This window comes from Protopterus annectens, chromosome 6.part0, assembly GCF_019279795.1.
Source record: "Protopterus annectens isolate FY-2018-M chromosome 6.part0, PAN1.0, whole genome shotgun sequence".
Lineage (NCBI taxonomy): Eukaryota > Metazoa > Chordata > Ceratodontiformes > Protopteridae > Protopterus > Protopterus annectens.
The window spans coordinates 989747714-989762943 of NC_056737.1; the positions used below are offsets into that span (position 1 = coordinate 989747714).

At 37.3% G+C, this 15230-nt stretch overlaps 1 protein-coding gene across 1 annotated transcript in view; it reads left to right on the top strand.

The window, feature by feature from the left end:
• LTBP2 (latent transforming growth factor beta binding protein 2) overlaps window positions 1–15230 on the top strand; it is a 3457946-nt gene that overhangs the window by 2858870 nt on the left and 583846 nt on the right. Inside the window, exon 21 of the mRNA XM_044074624.1 lies at window positions 11917–12042. Within this exon, the coding sequence (XP_043930559.1) occupies window positions 11917–12042 (126 nt within the window). The remainder of the gene's footprint in view (window positions 1–11916; window positions 12043–15230) is intronic.

Below are 15230 nucleotides of genomic sequence, written 5' to 3' on the forward strand. Positions count from 1 at the left end.
ACCCAACCCAACGTCCTAAACCTGGTCTACAACATAAATAGGACATGCTGGAGGGACAGATATGTGTCTCAAGAGGCTGCCCTTCTCTGGGACAGGCTTTCCATCCATGTGAAGCAAAGTTCTTCCCTGCACTTATTCAAGCAAAACATAGACCAGTGGATTTAGAGCTGCAAATTTACCCCTGGTCTGGTACCTATGTCTCTGTTAAAGAAAGAGGCTTCTAAATGCTCACCCACTCATGCCCAAATTTATATACACCCCCCACATAAGTTATGCAGGGCGGCCTTTGGTCAAGTGGTGCCCTGGGCAAAAGGGCTACAAAGCGCCTCCCCCACACCACCTGGAGCCCCAGTCCTTACCTACCTACACCATCCAGATTACTTTTTCTTCCTTTTTTCTCACACTTTGTCTTACTCCTCAGTTTTTCCTGTATTCATTAAACATATTTTAAAGAAACCATTTCTTTACTACACAAAAATAAACAAATAAATACTGCAAAAGCATCCATGCTAGAGCAGCACCCTAGGTGGCCAGCTAGTTGGCCTGTGGCTAAGGCCGGCTATGAACTTATGGGATCAGTACCTTTCTAATATTTCTGTGAAGCACGGCTAGGCTTGAAAAGGCCCTCGAGGGTCATTACCCAAGTATTCTCCAATGATCCTATAAATGTTATTTTAATTTTTAGGATAAAAAAAGTACAAGCAATGTTACATCGCTAAAGACAGCAAACGATGCCTTTTGTTACATCGCTAAAGGCAGCAAACGATGCCTTTTGTTATCGCTAAAGACAGCAAACGATGCCTTTTGTTACATCGCTAAAGGCAGCAAATTTTGTTACATCGCTAAAGACAGCAAACGATGCCTTTTGTTATCGCTAAAGGCAGCAAACGATGCCTTTGTTATCGCTAAAGACAGCAAACGATGCCTTTTGTTATCGCTAAAGACAGCAAACGATGCCTTTTGTTATCGCTAAAGGCAGCAAACGATGCCTTTTGTTATCGCTAAAGGCAGCAAACGATGCCTTTTGTTATCGCTAAAGACAGCAAACGATGCCTTTTGTTACATCGCTAAAGACAGCAAACGATGCCTTTTGTTATCGCTAAAGACAGCAAACGATGCCTTTTGTTACATCGCTAAAGACAGCAAACGATGCCTTTTGTTATCGCTAAAGGCAGCAAACGATGCCTTTTGTTATCGCTAAAGACAGCAAACGATGCCTTTTGTTACATCGCTAAAGACAGCAAACGATGCCTTTTGTTATCGCTAAAGACAGCAAACGATGCCTTTTGTTACATCGCTAAAGACAGCAAACGATGCCTTTTGTTATCGCTAAAGACAGCAAACGATGCCTTTTGTTCAAGTTGATGGCAGCTCAAGTGAATGTAAAAGGTCCCGTGACACCTGTAGAAAACACTAAGGATATTCCCCTATGCCATGGCCAAATTTCCTCTTGTAGTATAAGTGTCGCCTCGGGTCTCCCGTGAAAACAAGCCACTAGCTTAGTGGGGCTAATCCAGTCAACAAAGGATGAATAAATAAAAAATAAATAAATGAAGTGAAGCAGAAACACAAAAAAGTGGGAAATTGCTTTCAGGTTTATAGATGATTGTTGATGTGATCAGATGAAGTAAAAGATTTTTTTCTGCAGTTTTGTAGCATGGATAAAGGAGACTGTTTCAAGGGTTTAATTCGCTTGTATTTTGAATGATAGTCATTGAATTCTGTGCTCTAGAACTTAGAGGAGCAAATGTTACCGTTTACATTATTTGCCTCAGGCCTACCTGTCTGCATTGCATAATTTCTGTCTTAATTCTTACTTTCTTAAGGGCTATAAGAAAGGGTCTTTGTGACGGAGTAAAGACAGTAGGATATTTAACCAAAGCTAGTGACCTAAGTGGTAGATGTCAAATTATCTGAAGTAAGAACGATGCATAACAAATGGTTGCATCAGCAAGCCACAAAAATGTATATGATTACTTTATCCTGAACTAATTTCTCAAAGGTAAATAAGATTACGGGAACAGCTAATATCATTTGTTGGAATAAACATTTATTGCATACTTATTCTACTGCAAGTAAATCAATAAAAAGACATCCCTTGATAAATTAAAAAAATGAGAGGTGACCTCAGATGTCTACTTAGTTCCGACTTTACTTTTGTCACATCTGATGCGGTTACCTCAGATGTCTTCTTTGTTCTGGTTTGTCACATTTGAGGCACAGTTATAGCATGTTTGCGTTGCAAACCTTATGGTTTACTCACTTGCAAAATATGCAGCAAGTGTAAGCATGTTATATTGGGAGAGCTGTTTGAATATCCAGAGCTAAGCAAATGGTATGAATGGAAATATTTTATTAGATGTGACACCTTTTGCATTTGTATTGATTTGTGTAGTTTCTCTAGGGTATGTATTGGCAGAAAAGTGAGGAAAAATGAAAAAAGATCAAAACAGCACATCAGAAGCAATTAGATATTATTGTTTTGTTGTGCTTTATGTCAAAGAACTCCATTAGAGCAGTCCGTAGATATTTATAGCAAAGCAATGCGTTATATATCATCTCCCATGGTTGGAATGGCAAAAACTGAACAGATTTTAAAATCAGAATGTATGCTTAGATCTTTCTCTTCAGCACCAAAACACTATTATTAACTACTTTTCCTGAAATATTAATATTTTTATACTTAATATTTGCTCTTGTTTATAGTTGCCTTTTGTTTATGAAGTGTTCCTATAATAACAGGGTGACTTATTGTAATTATGGATTTCTAGATAGCATTACAGTAATTCATTGATTTGGTTTATTCTCCATTGTGGATATATAGAAGCACTTTGGTTTTAATTTCAAGGTACACTTTGATCTGTAGACACCTCAAGCACAGACCATCTTGGAAAACGTCAGGATGTTTAATAGAAGGAATCGGGCTACCTTGTCTGCGGTAATCAACATGTTTATTATCCAGAACCTGTTTCCCACTTTAATATCTGAAATGAATAATCCCAAAAGAAGCGACCTCTGCACAGAGCCCATGGGACACCAGTGATAAATCCACTTTATCAGATGTATAACGCCATCCAGATTTGCTGTTCCTCTTAGCTTCCCCGATCTGATGTTAGCTCTCCTAGCAGTGTATTTCTCATATAGGCTTTCAAACAGAATCAGATCGAAGATTGCCATATGGATTAGGCCAAAATCACCTGTAAGTATCCCTTAAGAAACAGAATCTAGTCAGTTAGTGAAGCCTTTCTGAATAGTTTAAATTCCTCTAGGTTTTCCTAAAATACTTTAACCTAAGGGATGAAAGTTTAATATGTACTATTGTCAAGGCCATATGCCGAAATGTGCACTTTGCCCAACACTAGATAAAAGTCCTGCTGTAGCCATTAAAAAACAAGCTATAGCCAATAATCACTAATTACAATGGAAAGTTATAAAATATGTAGAGTCAACATCTTAGAGAAAAAAAATGGGGATTAAAAAAACACAGAAGCACTGAGTACTGTCACAGCTGTATGAAAATACTGTAACAATAACATGTATTTATTTACTCTTTGTTGAGTGGGTTAGTCCCACTAAGCTGGCAGCCTCTTTTCATGGAAGACCCAAGGTGGTATTTATACAACTAGGGGAAATTTGGCCAGGGCATTGAGGAACATCTCCTAATAGGATTTGTTTACGGTGCACGTAAACAGGAAGTAGTGCAGAAAATGGACAGAATAATATTTTATGCTTCATGGACTAGATGGAACGAGAGACTAAATTAACTCAAATACAATGGAAAATGGACTTTGACAAAGATTCTGGAGAAAATAATGTTTTAGTTGTGGATGCCAGATGGCGCAGTGGTGCAGCAGTAGCTTTGTCACCTCACAGCAAGAGGTTCTGTGGTTCGATTCTTGGCTGGGGTGCCTTCTGCGTGGAGTGTGCATATCCTCCCTGCGTTCCTGTGGGTTTCCTCCAGGTGGTCCAGTTTCCTCCCACGTTACAAAGACATGCGTCTGGAGCATTTCTCCCCTGGCCTCCACTGAAAATTGGCTTCATTCCAAGACGGACATTCCCGGTTAACAAATGTTAAATAAATAAAAAATAAATAAATAAAAAGAGTGAAGGGAATGTTTAAATGTAGATTGGTAAATAATGTAAATATGGAAATAATATGTAATGTATATGTCAATAAAAAAACATTCTTTTTGATAGGTGCCATGGGATCTTTTACATCCACATGATCTACTAGCAACTCAAGCAGATGGGACCACAGTTTAATGCCTCATCCAAAGGGTGCACTTCGGGTATTAGTGACCCGAATAATTTAATCCAGGAGAACTAAAAGTAAAATGTAATATTTATTTAAACAAGCAAAATATATGCAGGCAGAGTTCTGAAACAAAAATGATGAAAGAATAATGACTGTTAAAGCCATTAGTTATATTAAGACAAAAATAGGCCTTCTAACTCTTTAATACAATTAAACATCTTCAGCATAATATCCTAGGTTTAACTCCTGAAGAGATTGCAAGTAAATTGCTAGGTTTTTATGTATCCACATTTTGCCTGCATCTGTAGAATCAAATAAAGGCACACATGATGATGTTGATGATGATGAAGATGACTACTGTATCTACCCCAAGGTGATCCTGGGGGATGTAGTAAAATGATTTCAGTGACAGGATATATCCCTCACCCTTCCTCACTCAACTTGTCTAAAGAGTTCCTTCAGGAAGTCCAAGTTTACTGTAAAAAAATAAGTACATTATAGTTGGTGTCTTTAGCCCTCACTGATTGGGGCATAAAAATCCCTAATTAATAGAGCTATTCCATTTAATAGTCTACTTTAAATTATTACTGAAACTACCAGGCTAAGCTCCGTGCTGGACATTATCTATATAAGCATTCTGAACAGATGTCTATGGACAATTGCTCTTCCTAATTCCTTAAGCAGATATTGACCAGTTTATACCTCTTGTCACCTAAAATCCATCAGTCATAGTCCTCTTTTCTTAGGGGTATCCACTAGAATGCAAATAGCTCTTCTGTTAGTATTGAATGCCGTAGAGTGAGAATCCATATGTAAACAATTCCTCAACAGTGCCTTTGAACTAGGCTTGAACCTGCTTGCCCATGTGCAGGACAAAGTCTTTCTCTGTCCCCTTGTGGGGTATCTGATGATTATGGATTATTCTTAAAAGTAAAGCCCAGCTGGCTTAACCTGCACTCTGTGCCAGTCCAATAAACTAGCACCTGAACTCCTCAACTCTTCAAATGAAGAGCAGAACAAACAGGACTTCTACATAGCTACAGGAATGCCAATTAGCTTCCTGCAGACAGTATCAGGTACCTGGGCACCAGCCAGTCAGGTCCTGTCTCTACAGCCTACCCCCAATTCTCCTTACTCTCATTTTTGCTCAAGAAATCTTTTTTCTTTTAAACTGTAGCAAACTATTTGCTAGAAGTAATAACAAGACATTACTACAGTTTGTACCATGCACGGAGCAATACAGTGCTCAGCTCTTAATAAAAAAAAATCATTTTTTTAATGTTTAAATTGTAGCAAACTGCTTGCTGCAACCAAGTCCAGGGAAGTAAATAGTGTGGGAAGAAATAGCCAGGGAATTGTTATGGCTAGGCGTGTGTAGGCCCTAGGGCTGATAGCCTAGTACCAACCTATGAACCTACGAACAAGCAGTTGCTACAGTTTATACTCTTCACAGAGAGCTTCAATGCTCATGTTTTAATTTAAAAAATACTGAAGAAACAAACCACCAAGGGAGAAAATGTCTCACAAAAAAAATTTGTTTATTGCACATACTGTTAAGCACTTTTGGCCTCTCTGGCCTTCATCAGAACATTACCAATAATAAAATAAATCATTTAAATAACCTTTCCCTTGTCGTGTGACTCTCCTCGTTGTCCAAATGCTACCATCAAAAAACTGTGATAAAAAAAACTTTCCTTAAAAATTGTATTTTAAAGTTTTTTTCTTTAAAAAGAACATGTACATAACATAATAAACCTCATGAAACATTCTATAAAAATGTTATATGACTTAGCAGATAAATAACCAAATAAAATTGTTTATTTATTTAGTTATCTATTTATTTGTACTTATTTACATTTGTTTCTATTCAGATTTCTGGTCAAAACCATCTTATAATTAACAATATTATTGAGTCCAGGTTTACTGTATGAGTAGTAAAAATGTGCAGTATCACACTGTGGTATATACGGTTTAGCAAGTAATCATGTTAGGCACACTTTATAGTGTGTATAGTGATGTTAAGCATGCGTACATCTGTAGAACGTTACTTTACAGCACGCATTTATGCTTCTGAAACCTAGATGTGAGAAAAATGCATAGACTGCTCAAGAAGGCGCCTTTGGTGGTATTCAAACATAACTTCCTCTTCTCTTCATTTCCGGAAGTGGCAGCTAGAGCTATAGTAAAGCCACTAACCTGCATGTTTAATCCCTCACTTTCTACTACTGTGCGTCTGTCCTGCTTCAAGCAAACTGTCATTGTCCCAGTGCCTGTGGTTGGCTATCCTGAACCCTCTCATGACTACAGACCTTACCAGCCTTAAATTCATCATCATCACCATTAAAATCTATGAGAAAATTATCTGTAATATGCAACAATTAATAATACACAGAAAAACACAAAATAATACATTAAAAAACTATATCTTCATCAGTTTATGAGTGGCTTAAAAATGTAATGTTTACTGATTCATTTAAACCAGGGGAAATTATCGGCACATAGCCACATGTGCCATTTGTTCCCTCATCTCTAACATATTCTTAAAGAATCAATAGGTTCATGGTTATAAACTGAAAAATAAAACTTGTTAAATCCACTACAAATGGTGGTATGTATACAAAGAACCATAGTAATATAACAATGCTACTTAGTACATTTTGAAAGCCCCCTAGTAGTTATCCTAACATAAAATCCGGGACACTTGGAACAAATAGAAATGCAAAGAATACCCATAAAGTTACAATTATAACAGATAAATATGGCATTGTTCTGGTCAGGAACCTAAGAGCTACATGAGGTCCTTAATGCATAAAAATATTACTCTGTCCGCGCTTGTATCAGTGATGGGTCTATAGAAGCATGTGTTATCATTTTGTAACATTTCTTTAACACTTCTTTTATGAACAAAATCAGAACTGTTACCAGTAGTATTAGTTAAATTACAATTCCCTAAAAGAATGTTCCAATTGTCAGTTAAAACTTTCTGTGCTTGCCTAGGTCAAGTACTCCTAACCGAATACTGACTTCTGCTTTCCCAATGACGAAACCATTTGCCTTGATCAAGTACTGGTGGCCCAGTAATGAGTCCTGCATTCCTAATGATGAAAACTTGGGCTCACAGAGGTCAACCACTGCTAACACAGTTGTTCATCACTTAACTTCAATGTATAATATTTTATGAAACCCCAAAAGTGATAACCCCCCCCAAAATTAACAGTAAGTGAAGGTATCTTTGAAAAAAAAAAACTTTATTAGAATGAGTAAAACAAAATTTGTCTGGTGGTATTCATAGAGCTAGTAATAGCCAACAAGGCCGCTCATTTACTCTGTCTTTGTCAGAATCAGATGGATGATAATTAGGTTACAAAATGAGAAACTGCTTTGGTTTTATGTAATGCAGAGAATTTTGTAAAGAATAGTGTGCCAAACTCTGCTACCTTCAGGTCCACTATGAACGAGCATGCTTCACTTAATAGGCATGCAGTAATTCAAAGCCAACACAACTAAAAACTTAAAAGGTCACCAGTCAAAACAATGATGCTACCAAGATTGCAAAACATAAAAAAATATAGCGGGCAATCCCCATATCCTCAAAATATTTCTTTCCTTCCTCAAGAAAAAAATACTTTATATAGTAATATTGACTAGTTGCCAACTATCTACTTACATCACCCCACTGATTTCCCTTTCAACACCCTAGAAGTATGCATTATAATACCATCATATAAACAGAGTTACTTTGGTGTTTCTGAACAACAATACATGTATGGTTATAGTGTACTATCTGCATCCCTTAAATTCTAAGGCCGATAAACTAATGGTGAATGTGTTGTTATTCTAATTAGTAATGCAGCTGAAAAATAACTATGCCAAAGTAAAAGAGAAGAAAGGAAAATGAAACAGGTAATAATATATAAATATGTAAAAAAAGATGCTAAAAATGCCCTAAATTTTCAGACTAATCCAAAGCCGTTGGACTAAACTACATCACCATAAGCTCAGCCTAGTGTAATTCTCACCCATAAATGGGTTATGTTGGAGTATAGAAGGCTTTAATATGCTGCTGGTGAGCACCAAATTCTGTTCCATGTCTTTTGGCTAACATGCACAGGGTAGCAGTTTTCATGACTTTTGATATGATAGATACCCCCCGCTGTATGCAGCAGACGGAGGAATGGCTGTAGGTCATACAGGTCAAATACATTATTTTTTGAAACATAATGGTTTATTAGAAAACCTTAGATAGTTTTACCCTGGAGATGAAGTAAAATTCATTAATTTATCTATTTATTGTTTGTTTGTTTGCTTGTGTGTTTGCTTGTTTCTGTGCTTGTTGGGGTAGTACACTGATTACAGCTAACCAGTTTGAGGCACAGTTCAGATGAGTACGATCAAAATGAAGCAGATACTAAGAATAATCAAAACATAAATTGCATATATTAAAATGAAATTAAACACATTAAACTCAGAAAAAAGTAAGGAAAAAACAGAGTATGTACAGAATTTATATTAATGTGTTCTTTTTATTATAACAATGTGATGACAGTTTTTAGGATGACGACACGACGAGGATTAAGGGTAAAAGGCATTAAGTTATGTACCTCGAATGACAGCGTCATAGCTGCTATCGTTTGAGGAGATACTTTTTGAATTGAGGTCTAAATTAGGTCTAAATATGCAGTAGGAAGGAAAGTATCTAAGGAGGGAATGGAAGACGTCTAGAAGAAATCTATTGGGAAAGTATGATTGGAGCACTTCAGTTTTGTTTTTGGAATTAGCAGGCTGGGAAAGAGTGTATTAAGGGATTTCTAAGGTTGTATGAGGACGTTTTGACAGGCAATTTTTCTGCAAGGTGTAAAAATGATTCAAGACTTACAAGAAACAGTACAAAAGATTAGTCCAGATAAAATCACTTTAACTAGCAGATCTAGGAGAGTCTCTCTCTCTCTCTGATGTCCTCCCAGTGGGAGGAATAAAGACAGCTTGTTGAAGTTTCAAGTAATTTATTCAGTTAAGTAGGTAGTTGGATGAGTGTACTTCTAATACATCGCATTCAACAGGTCAGTTATTTAACAGAACTTACAGACAATGATGAGAGGGTCCAGGGGAGTTGATTGGAGGGAAAATCTGGGAGATGGAAAAACAAGGAGTCAATCACAAAGCTTAGAGGTTAGTCCCTTATTTGAATATTCCTGAAAGACCTGTGAGAGTTTACGAGCTCAGACACCTGTGAAGTCTCATTCTTAGTTACAAAGTTTTTATTTTTATATTTAACAAACAGTGTGTTTGATTCTATATGACAAATCCCAAAACTTCTGTAGGAAGGATCTGGAAGTTTGTGCCACAGGGTTAATAATCTGGTCCACATACACTACCACTGTTTCAGTGATGATTCTCCCTGTTCAGATTATGGACCAGAATCCTGACTTGTTGCTGTTCTAATATTGTTTTGGGTATACCAGAAAATAGAGGTGCCATGGGTTATGGCACACATAAAACATGGTAAAAGAATGTATGCTAATATACACATGTTTAACCAGTGAACCAACAGATGTAGTTTTCCCATTGATAGAACGCATTTAACTAAGAATTACTTTGTGTTTCATCATAGGAGCATCCACCAATCCAGGGAGTGTAGTCATGATAGCAGCCATGACCCTACCGTATGCAAATTTGGTGTTAGACAAATAGGAAAGGAGCCAACATTTTGTCTTTCCCTTTGAATAAATGCTGATGTTTATGGCTTGTTTTTTATCTTTTAGTGAAGTAACACTAACAGCTTTGAAAAGTCTATTTTATATATTAATAAACCCCCTCAGTTCTTCAGATTTATACCTTGGTGACCTACTAGTGTAGTGCAGTTCTTAGACACTGAACTTGAAACTGCTGGGACAATCAAGAATTTATTTACAATCTGTATAGTAAAGAACATTTGAGATTATTATCTGCATACCCGTAATGGACAATCCCAGTTTGTAAAACAGAATGAGAGAAAAGAACTAGGTATAATTTCCAGGCTTTTGACTCATGTTAAAAAATTACTCAGGGAAATGGACATTTTGACTGAAATTTTTAAAGTGTATTGTCAAGCTTTAGTAGTGCATTGTGGCAACCAGTGAGTTAAGTGCCATGATGCATCTTGCCCTAGTACAATCTTATTCATTTGAGCCATGCTTTTAATTAAAAACGGTTAGTTTCTCTCAGTGACATCATCTTAGGGATCTCCCCTAGACTTTAATGGACTCATCTCTGCACATGCGCCACATGCGTCCATTAAGGTCTGTGGATGCAACTCATGTTTTCCCTGAGATGATGTCACTGAGGTTAAAAAAAAGAGCATAACTTTCAATAGCATCAGTGTGGTGAAAATACATTTTACAGAGACTACAGAGGATTGAAAAGGAAACTGAAAACATTTGCCAGTTTGCTGAAAACATGAATCAGCCATGTGTGTACCACATACGGTGGTGCCAAAGGTAAGTCACCAATGTGTAACGAAACATTTTAAAGAGACAGACTATAAATCAGACAGGGTTTGTTCCATCTTATAAGAGTTGAGAGAATTTAGGGCAAACACTTCCTCCAGTTTTGAATTGTGAAGATGGTGTTATACATTTTGATAATAGTCAGGTGACTGTTAGTGAATGGTCTGGTTTTAGATCACAGCACTGATAGTTAGGACATTAAAAGCATCTTTAAATCCAACATTGAAATACTTTGTGGTATTTTGAGGTATATGAACTAGCAGGCAATGTACCCAGTTTCATTTAGAAAAAGGATCTGAATTTAAAAATGTTTTAGAAAAATATAAGGGAAATCACAAGAGAAGAGCCACAAACCCAAAAGCACATAGAAGTCTGGCATATGTCCACAATGTCCAGATGTCCAGTTGATACACAATAGTTCTATCTGGGTGGGGTGCTAAGGCAAGGTGTACATACAGATCTACCTGAGTAGTCTATCTAGATACTTGTGATAGTTTTCATGTGTTCTAAATTGGTAGGATGTCTTGTAAGCTATCATATAGGATTTATGAGCATGTGCATGCTGTAAAGAAAAAATATGGGGAATGCTGTATGTAAATATCAATTAGTGAGTCTGAAGTTTAGGAAGTTCATGTTCTTTGTATTAGACAGATGTAGAGGAGATATTGAAGTAATTTTGGATAAAATAGAAATGCAATGCCAACTTAGAATAAATGCTCACAATAGCCCCTAGAACTAAATAATGTTGTTAGCATTAAAGGGTCTTTAAAACTCAGATTACTTAAGTAAGGTATTTCAAGGAGAAGTTTAAACAAGTTCATGGATTGGCTGATAGATATAACATATTTTAAAGGTTATTTAAAGTGGCTACTTTCTCTATTTGAAGTATTCTGAAGAAGACTCAGTACTTTTTGAAAGATGAAACTGCTAAATATGTGATCTGATTCCTGTGACTCAAGAAAGTGGGCTTTTTTTTGTTAGTATTGACCAAATTAGTGCAACTTGTTATGTCCTAGAATTGAATGGGCTCAGCGATTTTTTACAAAATGCCTATCTTTTAGACGTGTGTGCAATGATTTTGGCTTTTACAGTGATTTCAGTTCATAAAATGAAGTTTTCAGTGACGTGATAGATAATATCAGTGGTAGTGATTTGTGTGGTGTACTTCTCTTTCAGATATTAATGAATGTGCCACTGCAAACGTGTGCCCTAATGGGATCTGTACCAACACTGAAGGTTTCTACACCTGTGTACTCTGCCAGCCTGGATACAAGGTGTCTTCTGATGGACGTAGATGTGAAGGTAGGATAAAACCAAAGGAAGAGATTAGTGGGAGTGTAAGATTATAACAGCTCTGTAATCTATCCAAAGATAAGAGTATATTTGCTGACATGAATCTTTTATGAAATGACATGGCATATCAGTAGTCCATTATTTTGGATTTTCTCTGAGGCAGCAGTCCATAAAGTTACTAAGAAAAAGGCTGATGTTCATCGTGTTTCACTGTTGCAGTCATTACACTTGAGTTATCCTGCTGGCAGGCTACCCGCAGTCGGCCTGAATTCCAAAGTCTAGGTCCGGCATCGGTTGCTGTCGCCTCTTCCCTGACGTCAGTGCACCAGGGGTATAAAAGATGCATCCTGCCAGCAGGATAACCCAGTTGTAATGATTGCAACAGTGAATACACTCAAACATCTACATTTATGGTAGGTGCACAACTGTACTTTTCTGGCAGGTGTCATGTAATTAGTGTACCTTTATTTATAAATTTTTTTTTTTTTTTTTTTACCAAGTGGATTACACTGCCTTCTGTACACAGCTCTGTTGTCAAAGTTGGGTGAAGAGTTATTTTGTGTCATAGTTTAGCCAAGATTCTGAGGTGGCTAAGAGATACCAGGATTGTTTTGTATGATCAACACATCTAGAGTTGCCCATTTTGTTATTTACACTGCTAAGGTGCATTAAGATCTTCATATGTTTGTCGGGGAGGGGTAGTTTTAAAATGAATAATATTTTTATCAGTGGAGCAGGACTGAAATGACTGTCACTTGAATTGATCAGTAACATTGTAGTGACAGAGGAATGGGGAATTCTTCTTTTGTCGTGTGGCTAAGCTTGGAGTTAAGAAGGAACTTAATTCTTTTTACCATTTTCTGTGTGGATTTTACGGATCTGGTTTCAACTTGTTCTAAAACTCATCAAAGCTAGAAGATTCAGTGATGCCTGCAGTACTACCCCTGAGAATCCTCCCCAAATAATGGAAGTTAGAACCAGTATTTTGTCCATCGGCATCACTTCGCATCCTTTTTCTAATGGCCACCGCTGGAGTTCACTTCACCAACCACATCCCCTTCAAAATCCTGTACTCTTACTTTTCATGTTGTATCCTACCACGCAGATTAGTTATGCTGCCCCTTGAGCCTTCACATAGGTAGTTATGTTGCCCTTTGACCGTTCACATTGGTTAGCACTCCCTTATAGCTATTCTCTGCTAACTGTCCAGAATTTGGAATCTTTTCATCTGATTTTCACCTTTCCTGCTGTATCTTCCTGTACTGCCACTTCTCTTCCCATCTCTATCCTTTTCATTTCTCTGTCTCTCTTTCTCAGCTCTCCTGTACTCCAGGTAACAGCTACACCATAGTCACAGACTTCAGACCTAATATTTTACTCAGTACCATGCCTACATTATGCTCTATTAAATCAACCCCCAGTGTCCCCACTAATTACTTCTCCTAGACTCCATTCTAGGGTCTGTTTAACACAAGTCTGTGTTTTGCTGTATTAATGTTCTATATTGATGAATTTTATGTTGTACCTAGTATCATGTGTTAAACTATGTTTACTTACTGTGGAGCTTTTCTCCCCGGGCCTCCGCTGTAAATGGACTTGTGTCCAGTCTGACTATCCCAGTAAACAAATGTAGAATTTGTTTGTGTCTTTCGGCTTTTCCCGGTTAGGGGTCGCCACAGCGGAACTCCGGTCCGCTAATGATTGGCAGTTCATTTTTACGTACCGGCTTGCCAGGCCTGACGCACAACCTTCAGTGAAGGTATGCCCATTCATGCATGTCTCCACGCAGAAGACGCTCTAGCTGAGAATTGAACCAGGCAGCGTCTTACTGTGAGGCGACAACACTACCGCAGCACCACCACCGCGGGTATTAGTAAACAAATGTAGAATAAATAAATAAAATAAAATAAATAAAATAAAGTCTTCCATTATCTGGTCTTAACTAAATGCTAGTGTTGAAGAGGTCAGATCTAAACTGCACTTCTGTATCTTTGATTAGTTGGTTATAGTTTGCACACATCTGTTCCTTGAAATTTCTTCATCTGCTTGCTGTGTGTTTTGCCAATGAATCCATGCTTTTTCTTTCTATGCTCTCTTTTTGTTTTGTTTTTATCAGAGTTGTTTACGTTTCTCGTAAAGTTTGTGGTGAAAGAGTCTGCACTAGAACTGAAGTTTTGAAAATTGCCCTATATAAATAATCATTGCCAGGGGTACTGTCATCTCATTCCAGTATACATTTTATTGTGATGTTATAATGCACCTGGTATCCTCCATGCTGTTACTGTATATTCTAGTACTGTGAGGTTTATTACTGTCCTTTGTGCATTATCTATGACTGTTAATGTCTTTAACCAAGTAAAATATAAACATTACCAAACAGCTGCTTTCTACAACTTGCATTTTCCTCAAAAAATAACATCCCTAGTGTAACCATACCACCCTTGTCACCATATCACTTCAGTATCCATACTGCCTCCATATCCACACAACTTCAGTATCCATGCCACCCCAGTATCCTTGCCACCTCACTACCCATATTACCTCAGTATCCATACCACCTCAGTATGCATAACACCTCAGTATCCAATTTTAGAAATCCCCAAACAGCATAGAATATTATCAAATGTAAAATAACATGGCCAATACTTGATGCCTGCAATAAGCAGGAGAAACATACTCTCCGGCTCTGTTACCAATATTTAATATTTGAACTGCTTATAGGAAGAACTTGCACCGTACTGTAAACTTGAATTTTAGGTAGGCAATGTCACTTTTATGTATAATTTAAAGTCGCCTACTGAACTCTAGCAAATGTCTTAAGCTTTTGTCAATCCTTACATACCTAACTTTGCTGTATAGTATAGATGCTACAGAAGCTAAGTTGCACTGCAAAACTTAAGAGAATGATTTTGAAGCTAAGCATGCCTGATGGTAACAAACTTACTGTTTTATGTTTTATCTCTGCTGTAGGTGTAATCGGGTCGCAAATTGTATTGCTGTTTTTTAAGCTAGCCTGTCTAGTTCGGATTTGGAGGCAATGTATTAACCTGCATATCTGCTTATGATATTTTTGTGTAGAGTTACTGCAAAATATTTTACTAAAGCCCAAAACGCTTATGTCTCTTTACACTCTACTCCCGCGTCTTGCCTTCCTAATTCCTGTTTTTCTCCTCTCTATTCTGCGCTCCATTTCACCT